Source organism: Culex pipiens, unplaced genomic scaffold (genome assembly GCF_016801865.2).
Source record: "Culex pipiens pallens isolate TS unplaced genomic scaffold, TS_CPP_V2 Cpp_Un0001, whole genome shotgun sequence".
NCBI lineage: Eukaryota > Metazoa > Arthropoda > Insecta > Diptera > Culicidae > Culex > Culex pipiens.
Genome location: NW_026292818.1, coordinates 842,490 through 869,838, shown reverse-complemented (window position 1 = coordinate 869,838; position 27,349 = coordinate 842,490). Strand labels below are relative to the sequence as shown.

Genomic DNA, 27,349 nt, shown 5'->3' with positions numbered 1-27,349 from the left:
GGCAATCGATCGAATCGCTAAATGGCGATATTTCTCGTTTATCCACCCACCCAATCCCAATCCCATCCATAAACAGAGAAAGACAGAGAGAGAGAGCGACTCAAACCACCCTCGCACAGTTCACCCTCCACGAAACCCACTCATCTTCTTAATGTTGATTTTGTTGTTTGTGCCGTTTTAGTGTTGACGAGTCTTGCACAACTTAAGGGGGGGTCGAACTTTATGAATGGGAGTGAAAATAAATAAATTATGAAAAAAGTTTAATAAGTTTTTTTTTGTTCGACTCCAAGCAATCTCCGAAAGTGATTGTCTGACTATAAGTGCACGCAAACACAGAAATGCCATCGTCACTGTGGTGGTAAAATGTCGCTGTTGGTGAATTCTTTGCAATAAACAGCATCGCGCGCATCAACCCCGCGCGATGGCGGGTTTTGTGAATGAATTTAACGGCATGAATGAGCGTGTAGAGGGAGAAAGGGAGTGTGGCGTTGCACGCGCGTAATACTTCTTCCGGTCGTGTGTTTGTGTGTGTTCTGGAAATGTTTGTTTGCTTGTTTGCTTGCAAATATTTTATTGCCGACCAGAATGAGGTCAGGAAGTATTTTCGTAGAATGTTCAAACTGACCGAAAATAATGATAAGAAAAGAGAATTTTTTTTTGAATTTGATGCAAAAGTAAATTTTCAACCCCTCTGTATTTTTTATTACACAAAGTAAGAACGTGAGGGTTGCCAACTGACGATAATGGGATTGCAATTGCAGTTACGTTACGACAACGAAAGATATCGCAGCCATGAATCATTATTGCACACTGCAGCGCGTTGTGATAACGGGAAATACCTTTTGCAATGCATTTTGAATTGTCATTGCGCATACGATAGGTATCTTAGTTGCAACAATAATTATATGTCTCTGTTTGTTTGAGGAAAATTCTTGAATTAATCTGATTCTTTCTTTTTTTCATTACAGGTACGCTCGAAACAATATGAATCATGTTTTTTTAGTAAGTAAAACATCAATTAATAAATGAAATGCAGAAATAGTGATAAAAAACCCTTTTAATTCTGAGAAAAAAAAAATTGGAAATTTTGTCTTAAAACATATTTTCTCAAAACTTTAATTAACTTTCCTTCAACGCACGCAATGGCACTTTTTCGCAAATTTACTGTCCAACTTAATTACCACTCACACACCCGTTGACCTCTCCAGGATTGCTGAAAGTGCCAAAAACGAAAACTCTTTCGGAACCATTTCCAATTAATATGCAAATGCTCTCCCTCCAGTGGCCTGTCACATGCGCACGCAATCACGCGACTTCCTGTAGTTCAACTTGAATTGTTCTGTGCGAAATTTTTAATTGATGATAACTGGGAGGGGTTCAAACCCCTTCTTCCCACCGTAGGGTGCAGAGTCCCGCTGCTTGGCCGAGACATAATAAGGCAGCCCACTTTACGATTATTGGACGTTCGATGCCATGAAATGGAACATCTTATTGGTTTCGGGGAATGGCAAATGCAACAAATCTGGAGAAGGAGGATGCTGTGATGAGGGCGTTGTGGTCCGAGTTGCTGGACATTACTTTAAAACAAATGTTTGACATTGTTTTTATCAAATAGGAGCAATTTTATCTGGTTGATGCGGATTTCAACAACTTTAAACATTGTGCAGCAATCTGACAAAGTATTAATACTTTTAGAAACAGTTTGAATACTTTTGAACTATTATGTACTATCTAAGGTCATTACACTTTTTTTTATAACAGTTTTGGTCGAGAGAAGAACAACAAAATAAACATGGGTTTTTTTTCCAAAATTATGAATTAAAAAAAATTAAAAATTCTGTCAACATACCCGCTGGCCTGCAGCAAAATCATGGGAAAGTATTATTAATATCAGACTTGGATTATGCTTTTATTTGTATGTTTCGCACAGATAAATAATGTGCTATTTCTTTATTAACTTTTCGTCATTATTTTTGGAAAAATAGTTGCTCTAACATTTAACTTGATTTTGGAAATAAAATCGAATTTGAATAAATCAAATTTTTCACCAATTATGTTGTTTTTTGTGGGGATCACAAAATGTCCTACAATTTTATAAAATAACAAGCCTTTCCCGACAAACTTCGTTTTGCCTTTTTTCGTTTGTTGACGTTTTTAACTTTTTTGCTTATTCAGCCTCCTGTGATCAAAATTTGATTTTACGTAACTTTTCCCATACAATCTGCAGATTTTCCGGAATCGGTTCCAGAGTTGCCAAATTTGTCACTTTTTGGCGTAAGAACCTTCCTTGGACTTATACGAACCCAACACAACAAAGGGCACCTCGATCCGACGTTCCGTGTTGAATTGATTCGCGTTCGAACAAAACTGTCGTATTTTTTTTATATATATAGAAGAAGATTAGGCAAAATGAGTGCTTTTAGAAACAAAGCGGGTTTACGGTGCGGAAATTCGAGTATTAGTGAACGAGTGGGTTTGTTTAAGGACGAGCAATTTTGAAGAAGACGTGAACAGCTGTTTATTTAATTCGGTCGGGTTTTTGTCCGGTTTCGTTTTTGTCTGCGTGATTGCCAACAGAATAAAGGGGAAGAAGTGAATTTGGGTTGTGTCTCAGGATCGTAGTGCGGTGCTGGTCATTTTTGTTGTGCTTCCTGGCGAGAGAGGGAGAGTGTTTGGATGGGAATTTAACAGCATGTTGGAGTGAGCGACAACCACACCAAACAGTGGGTAAGCGTTGTGGAACCATCCGTGGATAGGGCGTCCTAAAATGCTAATGCTAATGCTAATGCTAATAGAAGAAGATTAGGCAAAATCATGGGAAATTATAATTTATATCAGACTTTCGATTGTATTTTTATGTTTCGCAAAGATAAAAAAATGCATTTTTTTAACTTTTCATCATTTTTTTTAATCATGATTTCTCTAACATAATGACTTATTTTTGATATAAAATCTTATTAACAATCAAAAAGTATCTAATTTTTTGAACAGTGTATTTTTTCAAGATTTTGTCACTTTTTTGTATTTTTTATTTATTTTAATTTTTTTTTTTTTTGAAGAAAATGTTCTTCCTGACAACTATTTGCAAAAGTAAAAATTTTTCTCCACTCATGTTTGTTTCGAGGGGATCACAAAATTTCCTTCAATTTTTTTAAAAATTTAAACAAAATTTTTCTCAATAATTTAATTTAAGCCTTAAATTAGCACAATTCTGACTATTTGAAAAATTTACTTAAATAAAAAAAGGCTAACAAATTTTGACATAGATAATTGGAACATAATTTTCTGAAATACCGGTGTATCGGTAATAGTGAACTTTATTCGGTTACTCTCCAAAACCCTAATTTTTCCATTTAAAAAAATCAAATTTAGTATATTTTTTCAGAGAATGTATCTCAGTAAATATATATCTTTGAAGTCATTGGACCAAACTGCAGGAAATTTTCAAATTTTTAAGGAAAAATATATTTTTTTAATAGTGAAAAATGTATTTAAAGAAATGGCATTTTTTTCTGAAAGATTTAATCCAAAAAGGACTAGAACTTGAACGGCGCACTTTTGAAAAATAGGAAAAGTGCTTTTAATTGGCAAATGTGATTAAAAAAAGGATCTCAAAAAAATAAGTCAAAATTTGTTAGGACAGTTACATTGGACTTCTGAAAAAAACACTATTTTTTCAAAAAGATATAGCTTCTGGCTATAACTCAAAAAAGATGAACTTTTCCAAAATTTGCTCGTAATTTCTTTTCTTTTGATGCGAATTTCTATTGGCCAGAAAATCGTCCACTATAACTCAAAAGTTGGCTTATTCTATCCTTAAAACATATGAAAAAAATATTTAGAATATCGAAGGGGGTAGAGTACGTTAAAGTCGACGTATTTTTTAAGTGTTACCGTTTTTTTTTTCGAATTTCCTGATAACAAACAACAATTTCGCTGAATACTCCAAATCGATCAAGGAAACCTTCTTAAGTTACAGATTATTGAATATTTACCTAGCATTTTTGCAAGATCCGTGAAATTTTTCATGAAGACTTCAATAGACAAACAGAGGGCGCAATGTGTCCTTTTTGGTCTCAAGGTATGCAAGATGAAAACTAAATTGAAAAAAAAAAATCTTTCGAAAACGTAGAGAACTGGTCTGGGGCAAAATGTCTTCTAATGAAACAATGGACGAAGATTCATCAAAATCAAATTTTTTTCTTTTTTATATATTGTTTAAATTTTATTTCAATTTGAATCGATTCTCGAATGGAAAAGAATGTTAGCAAATAATATTAAATGCTTAATAAAGCATTTCAAATTTTATTCAAAACTTGTGATTCAGCATCATGAAAAAATATGATGTTGACAAAAATAGCAAAATGCTGCTGCCCTTCCCGTCCAGAGCAAAAGAGCAGATTTGTTATGTTTACCCGCGTAACTCATTACTGGATCGACCAAATTGCATGATATTTTGAGTGTTATTTGTTGACATTCTATATATTTTTTTCTGCTCGAGTATTCCATCGAGTTAAACAATTGTTTTGATTTGACAAAATTTTAAAATTTCACTGATTTCAATGAATTTGGTTCTAAACATTTCCTTTGCTTCATCATTTTCAAACATATGAATCCTACAATCTCTCAAAACTCAGACCCTCACATTGCCACCCAGTCCTTAACTTTGTCGTTCCCCCTGCAGCAAAATTGCTACCACCTATCACTACCCACTTGCTGCACGGTAACGGCTCTGTGCCGTGGGGGCATTTCTTTGTAAGCAAAATGCACTACCAACTCCAACCCAGCCACAACAAAAAACGGCAATTGGATCGCGATATCGATGCTCTCTTGGAGAAGAGGAAGGATTTATGCTTTGCAGAGCGCAAGGGCGTGTTTAACTATTCTAGAGCTGTTCGCACCTTTTTTCTTCTCGTCTTGTTTCCGATTTTCATAGGAAGATGCATTTTCTGGATTTATTCTTTTTTTTGCTTTTCTGATCGTTAATTCACGCTGCTGCAGGTTCTCGTGTGCAATTACCATTTATCAAATTGATTTAATGAGCGTTTTTACACCGAGGGAAGTTTTGCGCGCGAGCGTAAGTACTGCTTTAAATTGCTATAATTTGACGCGCTCTCTCGGAAACTACCGCAACAGCCATCATCTTGGGACGGCAGACCATGCAGAACAACACGCGAAACGGATGATGCTGGCAGCATCATCATCTCATCTCTATGCTGCAGCAGTGCTATGCACTCCAGTGCAGATCATGGGACGAACGGCCAGGGCGGGTGACGATGACCTGCAAGTATCCTGTTCAATTGGGCTTAAAAGCATGACTGTCCTAAGTAAAACCTGTGAATCTGTAGAGATTCATATAAGACACTTGTGCGATTTCTGAAAAGCGCAGCTGCACTCGCCGAGTGTAACCTCAAAGGTGGAAAATTAGCGTAGCATCGCGAGGTGAGCATCCCCGTAGGAACTCTTCTTCGGGAGAAGATGATCATCTTGAAGTCTGTCTGGGTATTCCCTGGGCAGCGAAGAAACGAACGACGATCCGAGGTGGCGTGTCGAACCGGGAGAATATTGGAACGCAAAAGTCATTTATCTTATTGGCCGTCTTTCCTTGCGGTTGAGGTGCGACCCATGTCTGCTCGCGCGTACAGCATCCAGCCGGGAAGAGGTGTTATATTGGATTATTGAACTCGTTCCTCTTACGTGGAATCGGGTTGCCGCCCAGATCGCGTGACGATTTGGAGATATGGGAATTCTATGGAAAAATCAAAGAATTGAAATATTATGAAATTACAATTAGAGCAATTCTCTACGAAATCGGCCGATTTCGATCATTTTTATTTTTTGTATTTTTTTATTTGGCTCAAACTTTGTGGGGGCCTTCCCTATGACCAAGAAAGCTATTTTGTGTCATTGGTTCATCCATACAATTTTGGCAGCTGTACATCTAAAAAAGGGACGTAAATATTTAAACAGCTGTAACTTTTAAGCGAATTTTCTGATCAATTTGGTGTCTTCGGCAAAGTTGTAGGTATTGTTGAGGACTATTGAGAAAAAAAGGTACACAAAAAATGGCCGATTTTTTAACTAACATTTTTTTCACAAAAACTCAATTTCCCAAATTTCCTCAATTTCCGTTTCTTTTTCCGTAAGCCGCTGTATCTCAGCAACCAAAAGTCCAATCTTCAATGTCTCTTAGACAATATCATAGCAATTTTTCATTTTTTTTAAACATCGAAAAACTGCAAATATTTTGTTAAAATCAAACTTTCGGTGGCTATATCTTGAAAACGGAGCCCTTTGTCAAAAAATCTGTTGAGTACTTTTTAATTGCAAATTCAATTTTACATTAAAAATTAATGTCAAATTTTAATTTGATATAAAATTTCTATTTTTTCCAAAAATCACTATTTTTTCAAAAAATGCATAACTCGGCGGCGGGTTTTTTTACCATACTTCTCTATCCAGGTTTTCAAGCGAAGATGGCGTTCGAATGGTGAACGTCCGAAATGTCAAAATCGCGCAGTGGTACCAACATTAGAAAAAAAATGTGGCTGTCATGCCATGGCACTCTTTTTTCGTAATGTTGGTACCACTGCGTGGTTTTGACATTTCGGGCGTTCACCTTTCGATCGCCATTTTGGCTTAAAAACCTGGATAGCTCAAAAGTTGCGGGTTTTGGTCCCCTAAGACATATACAAAATACGTACGGTACTTTCGGAAATTGATTTTTTTTTTTTTGTAAAAAAAATGGTAATTAAAAAATCGGCAAATTTTTTTCTCTGAGATTTGGTCATTCGATTTCTTTTTGTATTTTTTAATCCTGCTGAAACTTTTCTGGTGCCTTCGATATGCCCCTAGAAGCCATTTTGCATCATTAGTTCGTTCATATAATTTTCCATACAAATTTGGCAGCTGTCCTTAAAAAAATGATATGTGAAAATTCAAAAATCTATATCTTTTGAAAGATTTTTTTTATCGATATGGTGTCATCGGCAAAGTTGTAGGTGTGGATATGGACTACACTGAGAAAAAATGATACACGGTAAAAAATTTTTTGGTCATTTTTAATTTCACTTTTTGTCATTAAAACTTGATTTGCAAAAAAAAACACTAGTTTTTTTATTTTTTTATTTTTGATATGTTTTAGAGGACATCAAATGCCAACTTTTCAGCAATATCCAGAATGGGCAAATAATCTTTGACCGAGTTATGATTTTTTGAATCAATACAGATTTTTTCAAAAAAATCGAAATGTTGGTCGCAAAAATTTATCAACTTCATTTTTCGATGTAAAATTAAATTTGCAATCAAAAAGTACTTCAGTGAAATTTTGATAAAGTGCACCGTTTTCAAGTTATAGCCATTTTTAGGTAACCTTATTTTAAATAGTCACAGTTATTCATTTTTTTAATTAGTGCCCATGTTTGCCCACTTTTGAAAAAAAAAATATTTTTGAAAAGCTGAGAAAATTCTCTATATTTTGCTCTTTGAACCTTGTTTAAGAGCGAGTTTTTCACCAATGTGTAACAGGTCGTATCGAGGTGCTCCGATTTGGATGAAACTTTCAGCGTTTGTTTGTCTGTACATAATATGAACTCATGCCAAATATGAGCCCTCTACGGCAAAGGGAAGTGGGGTAAAACGGGCTTTGAAGTTTGAGGTCCAAAAAACCTAAAAAATCTTAAAATTGCTCGCATTTCCGTAAAACTTCATCAATTCCAACTCTCTTAGATGCATTCGAAAGGTCTTTTGAAGCACTTCAAAATGTGCCATAGACATCCAGGATTGGTTCGACTTTTTCTCTTAGCTTTTACAAATTACTGTCAAAAATGGATTTTTTTAAAACCTTAATATCTTTTTGCAACAGCCTCCAACACCAAACCCGTTGTGTAGTGAAGTGTTGATGGCGCAATTCCCCCTGGCAAAATCGAGCGAACTCCAGATTTCACGGTGGCCTCACTACTATTTTGGGCCGGTCTGGACGAAAGGATCTCCAAAACCCCACCCCGACCAAGCTTTGTGTAAGCAATCCGGACTTGGGACACTGTCTGACACGAAATCCTCCTCAAACCAGAGAGTCGAAACGTCGAGTAATTTTGAAAAAACGGTGTTTCATTTGCCCCGACTGTCACAGCCAACAAAAAGCAGAACCAGAATCTACAGTCGTTAAACTTGTCGTAAGTTAGAAGTATTGGAGTTGTAAATTTGATTGGAAAAATTGCCATTTAGAATGAATTAAAATATTTTTTAACAGTTTTTTGGATTAGGGGTACAACAGGTTTTCGTCTACTTGATACAGCATTTGACGTGTTGATCACAGGGTTAATAAGATCTATTTATTTTTTTCAAAAATGTTTTATTTAATTATTTTTAAATTAAATTTACAACTCCAATACTACTAACTTACGTGAAATTGTCCGAGGATTCTGAATATGACAAAAATGAGACCAAAAAGTGCCGCTATGGCGACCTACAGGGCAAAAACTAACGTTGTAAAATGTATGTTCTAGAAAAATCGAAAAACTATGAGAAAAACTGCGATTGGCCAAAAAGTTAACACCGTAGGCTTATAGTCCATGTAATTACCTATCTTTTGACCCATGGGAGTATGGGTGTTGGAGGCTTTTGCAAAAAGATATTAAGGTTTTAAAAAAATCCATTTTTGACAGTAATTTGCAAAAGCTAAGAGAAAAAGTCAAACCAATCCTGGATGTCTATGGCACATTTTGAACTGCTTCAAAAGACCTTTCGAATGCATCTAAGAGAGTTGGAATTGATGAAGTTTTACGGAAATGCGAGCAATTTTAAGATTTTTTAGGTTTTTTGGACCTCAAACTTCAAAGCCCGTTTTACCCCACTTCCATTTGTCGTAGAGGGCTCATATTTAGCATGAGTTCATCTCATGTATAGACAAACAAACGCTGAAAGTTTCATCCAAATCGGAGCACCTCGATACGAGATCTAGAACAAACCGAGCAATATTTACAAATACTGCCTCTTAAACGGCCCTTAGTTGCTGAGATATTGCCATGCAAATGTTTAAAAACAGCAAATTGATGTTTTCTAAGTTCCATCCAAACAACCGACCTTTTTCTAATGTCGATATCTCATCAACTAATGGTCCAATTTACAATGTTAAAATATGAAACATTCGTGAAATTTTCCGATCTTTTCGAAAACAATATTTTCAAAAAAATAAAATCAAGACTAACATTTCAAAAGGGCGAAACATTCAACAATATGCCAATTAAAAATACAAAAAATAAAATTAAAGAAAATAGACCGATTCCATAGAGAACTGCTCCTATATTTATTTTAAAAATACAAAGTCAATTCAAAAATTACAGACAAAAACTAAGTTAAATTTTGGAAGGTTGAAAATTAAGTTTGTTGAATATTACCTCTTTTCTAAGTAGCTTTACATAAAAAAATGTGTAAAAATGTGATCCTGATGAATGTGTGCAAATTTAATATGTCAAGCAAAATGAACAACGCTGCCAATCATTTCTGTAGGCTTGTCAAATTATCACAAGTTTATCCAGAAAATGAACCTTATTGTCAAGTTATCCCCTCAAACTTTCAAGTCATCGTCCAATAAGTCTTCCCAGTTCTGGTGGCTTTCATCCTTTTCAACAGTTCGTTCCGCATCAAAAAACATCGCACAGAACTAACGTAATTCCATTCTATTCAGCCTCAGCTCTTCGTTACCACTTGCATTATCATAAAAATTGAATTTCATTCCCTCTGACAGTGTTCAGAATATGCCTGCTTTCAAAGTCAGTTTCGCGTAACAAAAGCCAAGGAATCCCCCTTTTATTCCATAGGGTTCCATCGGGGGAAGCTGCGGACGACCTCAAAATTTATTCATCTCATTCTGGCTCCAGCCAGCGTCATCGCTGTCCAGAGGTATCAATACGAATCTTGATAATGGAGTTCCCCCTTCTTCGCTCGCATATTGATGGATGCTCGAACGGGGGAGAAGAACAACTCCACTCCAAGAAGATCCGCAGCAGCACAATCGAAAGCGTTCTTCAGGCACAAGTGTCTGCTCCGAAGATCTTTAGAAATTGAAACCGACCCCGAGGCTCGGCCTGCACAGGCAGAACTAATGATCCAAAGTTCTCCGGTTACGACCCCTCAGCACTCGACTCACCTAACAGTGTGTGCGTGCGTGGCTTGGTTGAAAACATCTGCATAAATAATCCAAAGTGTCGAACCAAAGTGTGTGGTGTGGTGTTCTCTATACCTTGGCCGGTTTCCGAACTTCTCGCCTTTTGCGTTCCTTTGAAGAGCGAAGCCAGCGAAATGGCCAACATTGAACAAACTTCCAAAAAGAGGAAGAAGCCGTGTTTTGTTTTGTTACTTTTCTATACTCTCTTTTCACGGCTGACTTCTTCGTTTTTAACTCCTTTCTTTCTGATCATTTTTCCAAGCACCACGTCACGATGATGGTTCTTTTATTCAAAGTTGTTTTCTTCTCCCCCTCACTCTCGCTCTACACAATCTTTTACAAAAAGCAAAGCGAAGAGAAAAATAATAAAAATCTGATTCCTTAACACCCGAAAAACGTCCAAAAGTCCACGCCAACACACAAACACGAGAGCGCGCGGGGAATAAATATCAGATGGTGAAGAACTGGTAAGAAGACCCCCAAAAAAGAACCGGAGAATAAAACAAAACCAAAAAAAAAAGCTGCGATGATGACTACAATGATGGCGAGGATGATGAGGATGCTGAGCGGGGTTCCATGCGCGAAGAGATGATGGTGTATTGAAATGAGATAAATGTTACATTAATCTAACTGTTTTTGTGGCTAAATATGCCGTATGACCATAAGTGTTGTTCAAAATAGGACTTGAAACACTCGTTAGACTTCAATGAGTTGCGATTTTGAAAATTTTATGTAAAGTCCATTTTAAAAGGTATTTAAAACTTATAAGGATTTTTTCAACAAAACTTCATTAGCCTCAAGTTTTGATTCCTCTGAGAGGACAATTTTTTTAAACTCTTTGGCAAATATGTCCCATTGATCATACAACAATAAGCTAATGAGGGTTTTGCTTTGAATTTAAAAATTTAAAAGATACTCGAAATGGGAAAATCATAATTTGGCTTAGTCATTTTTCACGCTCAAAAATTTCAAACTTCACGGGGACCTTAATTTCAAACCATCAAATTTCACAGAAAATTTGCGGAGCGTGAAAAACGTTAAAATAACGTTAAAAAAATATAAAAATATAAAAATTGAAATTACAGCCTAGGTTTCAACATTTGGATGAAAAAAGTGTTTTAAAATGCATTTTACAGGCGTACAGTTGCTTTCCAATCATTAGTTTTGAAAATATCGAGGTATCGGCGGAATTTTTTTTTCCGCAAAAGAATACTTTTCGTGGGACTGTACATTGGTATTTCACGAAAATTCAAAGGAGTTCAAACATGCTAAATGTGATTATAAACGCGGGAAAATTCATTTTAACTGGTTTTCAGTTGATTAAACTTTAATTTTCATTAAAATTTTGAAGTTTATCGAAAAAATATTTTTTTTGCCCCCTGATTATTCAGGCCAACTTTGAAGGGGGGGGGGGGTTGGCGACATAAACTTTGAAAAATATTTGCAACGGCCTTATTATTTTTCAATAAATTCAAAAAATATCTCCATTCCAAAAACAAATTACACGTGGTTTATGAATTTGATCTATGTATATATTTTGAAACGAAATGTAGGGCATGTGTATTCTCATTTAATGAACTGAATTTAAAAAATATGCGACTAATATAGTTAAAAAAATCGCTTAATTGCTTATATTTAATCTTTAAACATTTAATTGAATTTCATATTACAGCAATATTTAACATCTTGTCCAGCCAAAATGATTAAAATAACATGAATTTTTAACTACATTTTGCCAAATAGATTTCTTAAAGATTTTCATCTCACTTTTCAAAAACTATATTCAAAATCAAAATAAGAACAAAAAAATAAAAAAAATGCTGTGTTTTTTAATTTTTACGGAAACTATCCATTCAAATAATCAACAATTGCGAAAATTAAACAGAACTCGGAAAAAACTGTGTGTGATTTAAAAAATCAAAAATACTATTCATTTGATCTTGAATAAATCAAACCTGAGTCTTAAAGTGTCTTATGTCTTATGTCTATGACTATATTTATTTAGTTTCCTAAGAAAAACGGTTATTGATACTCTAAATAGCAATTTATTTTCTGAATATTTTTCTCTAAACCAATGGAATTCAATTATTCATTCTATATTCCGATTGTTTGCTCTTCCAGTCAATGATATATTGACTCAGGGAAGAGACTGAATCAACAGAATTTTACTTTTACATGAATGTTTGCATTTAATTGATTTCCAAAAATAAATCAATTCAATTTAAGAAAAAACCAGTGTGATTTTCAAAAACTTATCACAATTTACTTGTTCAGTCAACTTTAATAAATTTCGGTTGAAAAAGCCAAAATTTGCAATAATTTAAAAAAAAATGCAAAGAGAATAACTGCAATCAAACGATTGATAATATAGTGATAAGTTGATGATTCTGCAAATATGTTTTTACTAAATTTGTTAACATCATATAAGTATTCAGCAGCATTCACTTCTCATTAAATGTGTTAACATTTTTTTGTTAATAAATGTCTTGCAAACAATTCTTCAAATGTTTCATATCACACTTTTCAATTTAATACTAACAAAATTTATTTATGTTGTTATTTCGAAAAAAATGATTTGAGAAAATTGATAAATTTCACGGGATTTCACGGAAATCTCCAAATTTCACGAATATCACGCTGTCCGCGAAATCGTGAAAATTCACTAACCCAAAGTTTACTGAAAATCGCTACCAACCGTGTACAAACTTAAACTCTTTATAAAAGGAGGCATCTTTGGAGATCAAAACATGACCCTGATAAAAACTTCAGTGACACTGGTGCTTATTTGACGATTTTTAAGTGATTAACAAGCACAATTTTCTGAGATTTCGGCCATCCGATTTTTTGCACTTTTCAATTTGACTGAAATTTTTTTGGTCCTTTTCGTATGCCCAAAGAAACCATTTGGCATCATCAGTTAGTTCATTTATTTTTTCATACAAATTTGGCTGGTGTCCATACAAATGATGGTAGATTTTTCGTTTTTTAGGCAAAGTTTCAGAAATGGATGAGGACTACACAAAAAAAACTAAACGCGGAAAATTTTTGTTTGCTGATTTTTTAAATGACTTTTTGTCAAAAAAAAAAAGGATTTCAAAACAAAACATTATTTTGAACATGTTTTTGGGGACATAAAATTCATTTTTTCAGATTATCTCAGAAAATGCGAAAAATCTTCAACCAAGTTATATTATCCCTTTTCATGCAAAGCCCTTGAACCATAAGGGCAAAAAACCTGCATGAATTTGCCTTTTTTGTCTGTTTTAATTACGCTGAAGCCATTTTCTGGTATGGTACGAATTTTTCGAGAAAATTTAAACAAAGTCAGTCCAAACCCATATTTAGAAACAATTTGTTTCACTGTGGAACGCAAGTTGAACGTAGAATTTTGTACCAAGTAAGCTGCGTTTCAAAAAAGGCCGAATGTTTTTTCGTTTTAAAGCTAACTACTACTTTTAATTTAACATATACGGCATGATATTTTACTGACTCCAGGCTCGAAGTCCTCCCAAAAATGTTCCAGTCTTCAGATCGAAAAAAAATTCTTTGTAAGAACTCAAATATGCCTCCAAAAATGTTCTAACATCATTATGTATTCCTTATCTAATTTTGAAAACGAGAAGGTGACGGAACATTTAGAATATTTATTTGGTAAAAATCTAGTATCCACTCAAACTTGAATAATTTTAAAATTAAAAATAATTTTTCGTTTATCCGACATTTCTATGGACAGCTTCAAATAGGATAATCAAGCTTTCGGAAATAAAATATAAATTCCAATAATTGGTTTAGTTTGCAAAACGTCGTAACAGCCTTCACATCTCCCGGCACTGTAAAGTGCATTTGAAGGACGTACAGATTATCAATTTTAAGCAAGTTTGAAGTTGATAATTCGTTAATTGAACTTGAAACAATCGAGAAATGGCTTTGTTTACAAATCGCGCATAGGATTTATTGCAAACTAGTCAATGAATTTACTTTTGATGAAATTGATAGAAACGCATGGTGCCTTAAAACCCTTCATAAGATAGATTTGACCTCAAAGTTCTCAAAATGATGCCAACTTCATTGCTGTTTCATAATCACCTAAATTCAGTGGAACTACTCGCAAAACGCCCTGTGTCCTAATCAGCAATGTTGAACAAAAAAAATCACACCACCACTTTTCACGTTCAGTGATTTTGCTTGGCCAACCCCATCGCAGACTCACTTAGATTCGCATCGCTCGCGACTTTATTTACGTCCCGCGCTGTCTCCGACTACTTCTTCTCATCAGACCTAAGCCAGGCAGGCAGGCCACAAATCTAATTATAAGGCAATTTAATAATAGAAAAAGAAGTCAAGATTGATTCCCACTCTGAATGCACTCACTCGGCAGTAGTAAGAGTGTCGTCTTCTTCTTTTTCTACGTCGTCGTGTGTTGAAGTACAGTCTCTCTCGGACAATTTGAGATTACGATTCTGTCGAGTCGAGTCGAGTCGGGGAGGCGGACAAAACGGATTCAGACTTTCTTCTTCCGACCTCACAAATCTCGCAACGAGACGAGACGTAATGACATTATTTCGCGCTTACTTAGCCATTTATTATTCGTCATCTCGTTACTCGCGGACGGAGAGTGCACTGCGAACACAACAAGCTCGAATCGTTGGGAGTGTGTGCTGTATTGACGTACGTGTGGTTTTTTGACGTTTCGTGCAACGTGCAACGCTTTTGAGTCAAACTTTTGTATGGCGTGTGGCAATATTGCACGGAGTTTAAAAGATTTAGATCTTCACAGCCTCACATCCGACAAGATAGCACAAAGCCAACATGATGTTAGTGCGACTGAGTGAGAGGGCTGCTGTTTTGTTGATTTTGCCGCGTTTGGCGCAAAAATAGATTACAGATAGACGACACAAATTGTTTGTAAACCCCACTCTTTTCTCGCGATGTGTCTGAGGGCCCCTCCCTCCCCCTGCCTTCCTGCAAACGATGTCATTCAAATGGGGTGAATTTTGAAGTAAAAATAGTTTTTTTCCGCTGGCGAGTGAGAGGTTTGGCACTTGTCTTCTGCAATATCCGAATTGCTCCGTCGTCGGTCGGTCGGTTTCGGTTGGTCGTTCGTTCTAGGTGATCGCACCAGACCAGACGACTTATGGTATTACGACTTTGTCGTGTTGTGGTTGAGCTACACTACGAGAGCACTTTGCTGTATTTTTGGTGATTTTTGGTGTAAGAATGATTCAGTTTTGAAAATCTCAATCTTTACATTTTTTAAACATGCCGTCGACATACCAATCTAACACCTAGGCTGAAATCATGAATTAAAAATTGTGATTAAAAATTTTACTAAGATCACATTCTTTTGTTTCAGTGACAAAATGTGTTTAAAATTATTTTTATAAAGTTCGTTTATTTTTATTACTTTCATGGCTCAACATGAATATTTGTTATGTAAATTCTATAATATTAGGGAATTTGATAAATGTTAAAGCCTGATTTATAACTGATTTCAAACACCCCTAGCTCATCTAGCAGACGAGTAGCAACTTAGACGCAAGCTTTTCATACTTTAACGTCTAGCTCGAAAATGGCTTACTCAAGGATTTCTGAGTGCGCGTGGTTTATTTAGACTGTAAAGATTCCTCAATCTTTCTTGACGTCCCGCCGGGGGGACAGACACTGACCTTTTCTAGTCATAATATTTTGCGTGATGTTTTTTAGTGAGATTAAATGTCACGCATCCCAGAGGAGAAATTTTACAAACAATGTTTGAAATTTTCAAAAAACATGGGATGATCTTTCGCGATCAGGTCACAATTTTGTTTTAAGAAATGTTGGGAGCGGGGACATTCCTCATCTGGCCGTTTCAGACGAAAGTGTTGCTGTCTTTTTGTGCTGCTCAAAACAACTGCACCGTGTCTCATCGGTGGAAGAAGCTGTAACTTAATTTTCCACTCTAACCGCCACCACCACCGAACGAACTGACTTACTGTCGACCGAGCAGATTGCGTTAAGATTAGAAGACGTTTTGTCTGGGAATTTTTGTCTTTTCCGCGCGAGTGTGACAAATGAGCACGTACTGTTTTGTGTGGTCACCGGTCTAGCACGCGCGTGTGGTTTGTTTTTTTTTTTCATGAGTAGCTTATGTAAATTTAGAGTGAATGTTCAACATCGAAATTGAATAACGTAACTGAGATATTATGTTATGTTAAGAGTAATCCATCTAGCTTTCTCCAAGATGTTTTTGAAAGGTTGAACTTGAAAGTAAAATTTGAGAAAAACTATTTGAAGTCAAAAAAAGCATGCAAAAATTTCCAGGGCACTCAACTGCAGCCTCCCCAAATCAAAACAACCGGTAGCAGAATCATCAACCCACTACCTCTGTCCCGTGGTTCTGCTACCTTGCCCGCAGGGAAATCACCACGAGAGAAAAAAAAAAAAGGAAACAGAATGAAAAAAAAACTACACTTATTACAAAATTTAAATTTCAGTTCGAATCTGGCTCATTTTTCTCTCGAGCAGCATCATCTTCTTTTTTTTCCTTTCCCTTCCTCTCACATCACAGCATGCTCCGATTTCCTTCTTCTTCTTCTCTACCCCCGCACATCGCATCACATCGTAGGGTGCTATGCTGCGCGCATTATGCTGCTGTGATGGGAGTTTGCCTTTAGGGTGACTTGGTTGACATAAATAAATTTTGGATTTTTTTTTTTTTTTTTTGAAAAGGTCCAATAAACCAAATTTCCTGTTTTTGCTTTTTGGGTGTTTTTGAAACACCCAAAAAGCAAAAATTGAAAATTTAGTTTATTGGACCTTTTAAAAAAAAAAACTCCACAATTGTTTAATTAGTAAATAAAGCTTGAAATAAGCCAGAAAAAAACAGTCTGACAGTATGTTATCTCAACTAGCACTAAAAATTTATGAAAAAAAAAAGAAAAAATACTGAGCCATTTTCTAACAGTTTTTAAGAAAATAGCAAATCTCTGAGATTTCGGCCATTAAATTTTTGCAATTTTTAATATGGCGGAAACATTCTGGGACCTTCCGTCTGCCATTTTGCATCATAAGTTTGACCATATAATTCCCCATAAATTTTTTGCAGTTGTCCATATAAAAATGGCTTAAAAATTGTTGATTTTTTTTAAATTATTGTTTGTGACTGAACATTAATTTCCAAAAAAAAAACTACTTTTACTTGATCAAGATATGATTTTTTTTGGCAAAAAAGTGATTAAAAAATAATAAAAGATCTACAAAAATATTTGACTTATTTTTTAAATGTAAAATTCATTTTTCAATCGAAAAGTACTGTAGTGAAATTAGGTAAGTGCGCCATTTTTAGGTTGTTTCGCATCTTATCATTTTTAATGATAAATATTTTCAAAAAGCTGATATTACTGATAATATTGAATACTTGGCCTTTTAAAATGTTAGTCATGAAACCAAAATTCCCAAAATATTTTTCATGAGGAGATCACAAAATTTCACGAGCGTAAAGAAGGCATCCAAAAAATTGCCACCAAATAAAAAAAAATAAAAAAAATTTTTTTTAATAAGGCTCATGTCGTAGAAAATTGCCCATGATTAGAGTTACGGTGATGACAAAGTTTTGCAAAATATTTAAGAATTATTTTTAAAAAATATTTTCTGGATGTTTTATGATTTTTTTCCAATCTGAGCCATCAACATTCTTTTGGAAGTGGAATAATGAATGTTGTAGAGTGTATTCTAAATATGGTACACACGGTTGTTGTTATTTTATTTCACTTGCATTTATACATACTTTGAAGACAATTGTATTTTAGTAATAATTTATTTTTTGGAAATTTGGAAGTGATCACCTAAACCTCATATAAAATGTTCATAAGCCAAACTGGAAATAAATCAATCAAATTTGTTGATTTATTTCTATGAGATAACAAGTACACAAGGTTCCAGCAGAATATGGTTTGTTAAACTGCCCATAATTGAAAATTCGGCTAATATGCCAAATCAAGTATTCCGAGAAAAACGCGTTTTAGTGTTTGTCACAAAATCTCCGTCAAGGCAATTTTCCATAAGAGTGGCATATTAGCCGTTTGGTTTTTCGCATCGGCAGCCAAGTCTTAACACTATTTCAGTGAAATTCAAGTTCCAGGAGATGCGTTGGAACATCCTCTACCACTTGGTGCTAATATCTCGTTTTTGCCAAAAGTGGATATTAGCCGTTTTTTCAATGGTGGGCAGTAAAGTAATAAGGACCTACCCGAATTTAATTTAAAGGTTTTTCTTTGAATTTTGAGACATTTTAATATTTTGATAACTAATAATTGTTATGTAACTTTGTTTGAAGCAAACAAAAAGCTTGATATTTTCATATTTTGAACACTAAATTTGTTTCAAAAAATATGGCAACAATGTTTAGCTTGGCTAAATCTGTGTTAGTAGTTTGCATGGAATAAGGGACATGGAATTTATCTTGCTGAAATCCACTTGGCGTGCACCTTTGGGAGAAACGGACAATATGTAAGCGCATTGAATCTGATAATAAGGGTAAAAGTAACAAAAATGTCAACCATTTCTACATGGATTTTCAAGAAACCCCTGAATAGCTTTTATTCAAACTGTTAGGGTAATAAATAGTCCTAAATGAAAAATTATAACAAAACATTTCAAATTCATTTCAAACAAAGCGTCTATTCTGTTCATTCTCTTCATGCATTTGATATTATTTTTCCTATTGGTGAAGTTTGTATCCTGTTTTGAGTATACTAAATTCTCAATTTTCTCGTCACCCTAGCCTACCTACACCCCCCTTTAAAGAGACGAGTGCGAGAGAGCAAGCAAGATAGCAAGGTTATTGTTTATGTTTTATCACCCATCATCATCCGGTACTGCGTGGTGGAAGGGACTGTGCTCTTTCCCTCTCTCGAGAGAGCGGGATCGAATCTTTATTATTTATAACATTTCCTCGTAGGAGTTGTAATGAAAAATGCGTTTTCTGTTTATACTACAAAACCCGGGGGAAACGCTTTTCATCTAGTAGGCACGGCACGAAGTCTCTCGCTCTCTCGCGCGATTCCGAACAAAAGAACAACAGAGAGCGTTCGGTTTTCCGCCTGCGCCTCTGATTGGTCGGCTCTCGCGCACGAAGTGCGGGTAGCGGAGAGACTTGACTCTCTCGGGCTGGGTTGCTACGCATCGGATCGTTAGTATCGTTCGGACTGTGGTAACTTGCGGACGTGAAACTGCGTCGCTCCGGGCTTTCGGAATCGTTTGTGAATTGTAGCGAATTTTCCACAATTTTTGTTGAGTGTTTGTGAAAAATTGATGGAGTATTATTGCAAGGAAGCGGATTTGATTGAAATCATCAACTAAAGGAAAAATACTAAAGAGGAAAATCTGTTTTCCTCTCCCGCAATTAGAAAACAGAGACGCATAAGGATTACGTCACGGACGGGTTGGTCCAGCGGGAAAATCTGAGGAGAGTGGAGCTCGGGGGAGAGTGTTGTTTTCAATGTGGTGAAAATTTGTCCCGGAAGCGAGGAAGCTCAGGGAAATTTACGAGTGAAAACGGAAGATTGCGTGTCGTACGACAGGGAGTGTGTCTGTGTGTCTGTTACGCGCGCGTGCCGCGCAAATGTTTAGAGTCGTAAAAGTTCAAGAATCGAAACGCTATTATAAATAAAAATAAAATAAAAAAGGCAGAGGCAGAATCTCCGTTTCGTGGTGGTGTGTCGTCTGGGAGTAATTTATAGTGCATGACGTTCTAACCATAGAGGTTAACGAAGCATCGATCATTTGGGTGGAAGATCATGAAGATCGAAGCCGGATCGAGCGAGTGCGATAATTGATGATTTGACAGTTCACGGCTTGGAGGCATAGTCCGGTCGTCCGTCCGGTCCAAAAGGAGAATCGATCCCCACGTGAGGACACGCGCCCAAGGGGGGGACACCATTATTATTTATCGTCCTTCTGGAAGAACCCTGCTCCAAGGGCATCCCGGGAGTACGTGAAGAAGCACGAGGAGGGCAGAAAAAAGTCTGCCAAAAACAAAAGGCGCGACAGCCTCCGAAGACGACGACGGCAGGTCGAAGATCGAATCTCCTGCTCCTGCCCGGTCGACGTCGTGGTCCGTGGAAACAAAAAGGCCCCGGGAGGTGAAGGAGAACGCAAGCAAACCATACAATTCTTCTACCTTCGGAACCTGAAAACACCCCGAAGGTAGTGAAGAGTGAGGAGGAGTAGCGAACGAAGAGAGGAAGATCCAGACATGGCGCCGAGATCCAGAAGAAAGAAGGCAAATGGTAAATAATAAATTAGAAAAATATATATTTTTCTCCTGATTTTTTTTGTTCCTTCTCCGAGTGTTCCGAGCCGTGTCTTGAGAAGCCTTGGAAGGTGTTCACGGAAGGCTCCGCGCTCCGCGGAGAGATGTCCGTGTTTTTGGGCTTCATATTTTTGATACGATATTATACGTTTATTATTTTTTTCTTGGTGCGATTTATAGTAATGTGGGATGGTTGGCGACGTCGAAGAGACGAGGTCAGTTTTTTGGCAACGGCAGCACATTTTTGATACCTTTTTGACGGGGTTTTCGGTTCTTTCTCCCTGTGGGGGTTTGGGAATTTAATAATATAGGCCACGGGCAGCACAGGGGGAAATTGATTCGAATTTGGGTCCCGAGAGGAACACGCCTCACGATTAGGAGGTGTTAAATCAAACTAGGAAGGTCGTGACAGGTAGCGATTTTGGTTGAGATTTTGAGTGGGGCAAACATTGAAAAGATTTTTTTTCAGTTTTTTTTTCACTTATGATATCGGAATATTCAAAATGAAGCCATTTTTTACAATTATTATGATTTTATTTATTTAAATAGAACATGAAAACCAAAAATTCTTAACATATTTATTTTTGTTACAAAAAAAGTGGCATGTACGATTTTAATTTTAGACATTTTTGATATCTTTAAGATTTTGGATTTTTCAGAGAATAACTTTGCTGAAGAATGTTACAGAATTCATAACATCCACATATCAAATCCAAAATTAAAGCATAAATGAAATAAAACTTCAAAACAGCATTGGTTGTAGACCAATTGTATCATTATTTACATATTTCACTTTCATAATATTAATTATGGTAAATTAGTATAAAAACTTTTTCAATTAAAAAACCAACTGTCCTGGAATTCATTTTTTGAGTGATTAAACAAACTATAAAAATTAGAGTTTCTCTAAAAAAAATTAAGTTTGTACCTTAATCTTGGTATAATTCCATCAAATTCTATTCAATTGATAGACACTCAATTTTTAAAAGCTGAGTAAAACTGAAAATAAAGCTGTAAGCTAATTAAAGCTAAGTAAAACCGAAAATAATGCTGCAAATAATGCAATACAAAACATCAAACTTTTCATCATAAAAAGCATAAAAAATATGAAAAAATCATTTCATGAAGCTGGAAATACTTGGAATATTTTAGAATCTTATAGTTTAGTTTCAAAATTAATTGAAGTACAATTAACAAACTTAAATTACGTCAGGAATGTTATTTATTAAATTGAAAAAATCAAAAAACCCCTCTTGAAACCAAAAAAATACGCTCAAAAATTACAAAATTTGATGCTTTTTTTAAATTTTAAAATATAAAAAGGGAAACGTAATGTATTTCTAATGACTTTCGATTACAGCTTCAAAACATAATTTTGCGCCGAAATCTAGTACCTACACAGAAAAAAATAATGTAAATTTGGAAGCTTTAATTTTGGAAGGTTGAATATTCTCTTTCATGATGTAATTTTACCTCAATTTAGACTGAAAAAGTGCCATTACAACAGAAAAGTGGTAAAATTACACATTTCTAGAGGTAAAATTACACCATTTTTCTGACATAAAAGATGTACCCCTTCCCAGATGTAATATTACCATGATTTTTTTTTCTGTGTACCAAATACTAAGTTCAGTAGATATGAGCAAGCAAATCGATAACCTGCAGGACATACGAGAAGTTCCACTAATATGTAAATCTTTTGAAAAGCTTATGTTCAAATAGAACTCAGAGCACAACATCTACCATGGCTAAAGTAAATGGAACTTTTTGAAAATATTAACTAGATTAATAGTAAATTTAATTATCCTCACAGAGTCAAATTTAAAAACAACACTTTTTTTAAATCAAGCCACCTATTTTTTTAGAAACTCCTGAAATTTAAGTTATTTAAAAATAATCTATCTAGAAGCTTTTTTTTTTAATTTTTCCTTCTCTTGCCAAATCCATTGTTAGAATATCCAATTACATCAAAATGAATTAAAGTCCAAATCATAGTTGAAAGGAACTCCAAAACTCTATTAGGTTATAAGAATTACGAAATTGTGAATTGATTATTTACTAATAAAAACTAATTGAATTGAATTGAATTAAAAATAATCAGAAATTAGTTTCAGGATTTCAAAACAAGTTTGCATGTTTTTTCTGTTGAAAAAAATTTACAATAAAAAGCATAAAAATAAAAGAAATTGTATACCTAAAGTTTGACCAAGAAAATAAAAAGCAACTTATTTATCAATACAATTTGTTAACTTACTTAAAATTTAGATAAGAAATGACTTCAATTTGACCATTCTTTTCGTTTACTAATTGGCTCAAATTTGAAATAAAAACATAAAAGTGAAAAAAAGAGTTTTGAGAAAAATTGATAGAACAACAAAGTCATTAAAATACTAAATAAGTTTTAAAAACAACATATTTTTGACAACAAATTACCTATGAAAAAAAATGATGAAACAAAAAACAATCATTTAGGGACTTGCTTGAAAAATAAAAATACTTTAAAAACTGGAAATATATATTTTTTATTTAATGACGATGCAAATATTTTTTGAAGTCTGAACGGGCTGATTTATCTGACCAACATTGAAGGGGGGTGACATAAACTTTGAAAAAAAAGCGGCCTTTTTTTATTTAAAAAAGGTCTTCCTAATTTCCATTCTCTTTAAAAAATAAATAAATGTAAGAACAAAATTGTCAATAATCTAATAAATAATCTTGTTTAAGGATGCAAGCCCAATTCAACAAAAATAAATAATTTATTTTCGTGTTTCGATCAAATTACAAAAATGTCCCAAAATTCTTGCTACCATTCGCTTTATTTTGCGAACTAAAGAAAAATTCTAAAGTACTTTTTCAAATAGTCCTATGTTCGTTAGTTTCCTATGAAGATAGGACCTTTTGAAATAGTCATCTTAAATTGAAAATCACGTTTTCTTTTAAATAATCATAGCTACCTACTTCTTCGTTTGAAATTCAAAAGCGAGAAAAGCTCTTTAAATTAGCTTTGAAATTACCATCGCAGTTTGCACACTTCACGTCTGATTCTTTCCAGTTGAAGATTTTTTTTAAGAATAATTCTTTCTCATGAAATGTTATGTTATTGTAATTATCTATAATGAACAAATTTTAAAAGATTTTCACAGTCTACAAGACTAATTTAGCTTACAATCTTGGATACGCCCTAAGCAAGTCCTACGAACAAAAGTTTATGGATTGCGTATAAGTGTTGAGCACCAAAAAATGCATTCAATATTTCAACCCTTTCCCAAAACAAAAAGCGGAAGGTGTACTGCATTCCCCTCATCAACCAAACCAACCCGTAGTCGTGCCTGCACCAGTCCAGGTCGCCAAGAGTTCGTTAAACCCATTGCTCAGCGCGTCTTATCTCTGGACATACACGGCTGGCTGTCACGATAAGATTCGGCGGTTTTTCTCCCCGCTCTCCATCACAGACCTCCAACACCCTAGTCCGGCAGTTTTTGAACTTGATTATGTTTTGGTCTTTGGTGGGTAAAAATAACAATATCGTAATTCACCTCACAGCAAAAAAAGGTTTGTGAAGATTCCAATACTTGTTCGCCCGACGAAACGTCGGGCGTCGTCTCCGACGACGTAATCTGTTTCCCTTTTTTCGTTAAAGAGAGAGAGACAACTTTCATAATTAAATGCCCACTTGGTGCAGCAAAACAGCTTCGATATTTTTTTTAATGAATTCGTCTTCATTTTTCGATTGGGAAGTTGTCTCGGTTCGGTTTCCGTTTGGGTCGTCGTCTCTTTCACGGAAAAAAGGGGAGAAATTAATTTCGACAATGTGTCGCGACGTCCTCTTCGTCCCCCCCGAGTCAAAACACCAACCTAGAATAATAATCACTTTCCTTATCGACGCCCGGTTTCGACGGAATCTTGATTGTCCGGTTTTTTCGACTTCGTTTTCAAGCGAAGACGTTCTTTATTTTCAACAGAACTTTAATTGAACATTACACTCACGTGCACTTTCGGGGGTTTGGGCTTCCTGTGTGGACGTAACTTGAACTTCTTAAGGCTCAGCTGTCTTTGAGGCTTTTTAATTGCTTTCGAAGAAGACAATACCAAATGAACCTTCGCCCTCGGTAGAATTTGAAACCAGAAAATTTAAATTTGTAATTCTTTATAACTCAAACCCAAGAAAACACAAGGTGAAAGATGAAAAGTGGATGCGGATTAATCCGTATCTAATCTTCACAGAAATCTGTTCTTTCCGTTCCTCTCCCATTTTTTTTGGGTGCTACGAGAACGAATCTTCCTCTACTGGTGGTAATTTGTATTCCCGCTGAAGCTCAAGTTCACCGCAGCCAACCAACGCCAAGGCTGTCAACTTGAATTTAACAGGAAATTTTACTCTTCTTTGCCTTTGAGAATAATAAAACCGAGAAGGAGGAGGAAAAAAGTCGTGGAAAACGTGTTGAATAAACGATTTTTTTGGTTTATTTTAATTAATTAACTTTTTTGAGGGGGGGTTTCCTCTGCGCGGGTTCGAGAAGTCGTGGTTCTCCCTTTTCACTTTGGGATTCCGGGGAACCTTTTTTATTCCGGGAATTCTGGGTGCGATATAGTGCTTCCGCTGAAGTGCTGTTTGTGGTGGTGGCTTGTGGGAATTTAAAAAAAAAATATTTTTTGTCAATTTAAATTTGTATTAAATCAAAAAGCAAAGTCAATATCTATCTTTCAAGAAAATAATCAAAATTTGAACATCTCTAATTTTTCCAGCAATTCCTATGCACATGTTCTGTTCACAGCCGGGAATTTTTCTGGCTTTTCAAGTGCACATTTCGATCTCTCGGATGTCGTCGTCGCCATCGTACAAATGAAGGCACATTCACAGCTTCTTTTGTGGATTGTGGCCGTTTTTCCATTTGCTTCTTTTCGTATTTACGTTCTGAAAATTTGTACGAAAACAGTGCCCTTGGATTCGATTTCAGTTGGGCAGAGATGTAGCTTTTGAGGAGGGAAAATCTTTTAAAAATATATTCAAAATAATTCCAAGTGAACAATAAAAAAATGAAAATGAAGAAAACTCCAAAAGTTGGCTTCTAAATTACCTCTGCAATTTGCACACTTAACGCACTAATTGTGCTTCCTGTTTTACATCAAATTTGTGGTTCACAGTCTATAGATGATTGAAAGTGAATACATTTTCAACCATCTAGAGTTTTCTTGCAAAAAAAGAGGATACGCCCTAAGCAAGACGTACGACCAAAAAGTAAGAAATTATAGAAAACCTCTTTATTAGAAATTCCATAATTTTTTTTTAAGACACATGGGTAATTCTCCGCCAACTCACACAGCAGTTGCCCCGACCCCTCTTCGATTTGCGTGAAACTTTGTCCTAAGGGGTAACTTTTGTCCCTGATCACGAATCCGAGGTCCGTTTTTTGATATCTCGTGACGGAGGGGCGGTACGACCCCTTCTATTTTTGAACATGCGAAAAAAGAGGTGTTTTTCAATAATTTGCAACCTGAAACGGTGATGAGATAGAAATGTGGTGTCAAAGGGACTTTTATGTAAAATTAGACGCCCGATTTGATGGCGTACTCAGAATTCCAAAAAAACGTATTTTTCATCGAAAAAAACACAAAAAAAGTTTTAAAAACTCTCCCATTTTCCGTTACTCGACTGTAAAAAATTTTGGAACATGTCATTTTATGGGAAATTTAATGTACTTTTCGAATCTACATTGACCCAGAAGGGTCATTTTTTCATTTAGAACAAAATTTTTCATTTTAAAATTTCGTGTTTTTTCTAACTTTGCAGGGTTATTTTTTAGAGTGTAACAATGTTCTACAAAGTTGTAGAGCAGACAAATACAAAAAATTTGATATATAGACATAAGGGGTTTGCTTATAAACATCACGAGTTATCGCGATTTTACGAAAAAAAGTGTTGAAAAAGTTGGTCGTCATCGATCATGGCCGTTCATGGTCACCCGCGACAGACACGGACGACGAAACAAAGAGAAACGCAAAAAGTAACTTTTTCAAAACTTTTTTTCGTAATATCGCGATAACTCGTGATGTTTATAAGCAAACCCCTTAAGTCTTTATATCAAAATTTTTGTATTTGTCTGCTCTACAATTTTGTAGAACATTGTTACACTCTAAAAAATAACCCTGCAAAGTTAGAAAAAACACGAAATTTTAAAATGAAAAAATGACCCTTCTGGGTCAGTGTAGATTCGAAAAGTACATTAAATTTCCCATAAAATGACATGTTCCAAAATTTTTTACAGTCGTGTAACGGAAGATGGGAGAATTTTTAAAACTTTTTTTGTGTTTTTTTCGATGAAAAATACGTTTTTTTGGAATTCTGAGTACGCCATCAAATCGGGCGTCTAATTTTACATAAAAGTCCCTTTGACACCAAATTTCTATCTCATCACCGTTTCAGGCTGCAAATTATTGAAAAACACCTCTTTTTTCGCATGTTCAAAAATGGAAGGGGTCGTACCGCCCCTCCGTCACGAGATATCAAAAAACGGACCTCGGATTCGTGATCAGGGACAAAAGTTACCCCTTAGGACAAAGTTTCACGCAAATCGAAGAGGGGTCAGGGCAACTTTTCCCGATTTCGTGTGAGTTGGTAGAGAATTACCCACATAGCAGTTAAAAAACGAAAAACATCAAAAGTCTCAATATTTTGCTTCGAGATAACTATTGCAGTTAACGCATTTTACTCGCTAATTGCACTGATTTGATTTTTTAACATTGATTTGAATTAAATTTGCTAAGAATGGATCGAAAGATGGCTTCTAGATTTCTTTTGCAATTTGCACAAAACATAAATAAAGTTGAAAAAAATTGTGTTGATTTGAGTTATTTTCAAGATATTCGTGGAAAAAACAAATAAGGATACG

At 35.2% G+C, this 27,349-nt stretch overlaps 1 protein-coding gene across 2 annotated transcripts in view; it reads left to right on the top strand.

Annotated features, from left to right (window-relative positions):
* LOC120418334 (bone morphogenetic protein receptor type-1B-like) overlaps positions 1-27,349 on the top strand; it is a 237,912-nt gene that overhangs the window by 191,032 nt on the left and 19,531 nt on the right. Inside the window, exon 1 of one of the 2 annotated variants that reach the window (XM_039580674.2) lies at positions 19,349-20,436. The exons of the other annotated variant lie outside the window; for it this stretch is intronic. Coding sequence (XP_039436608.1) covers positions 20,403-20,436 — 34 coding nt within the window. The 5' untranslated portion in view covers positions 19,349-20,402. Of the gene's footprint in view, positions 1-19,348; positions 20,437-27,349 lie in introns of those variants that run through there. 2 annotated transcript variants of the gene reach the window in all.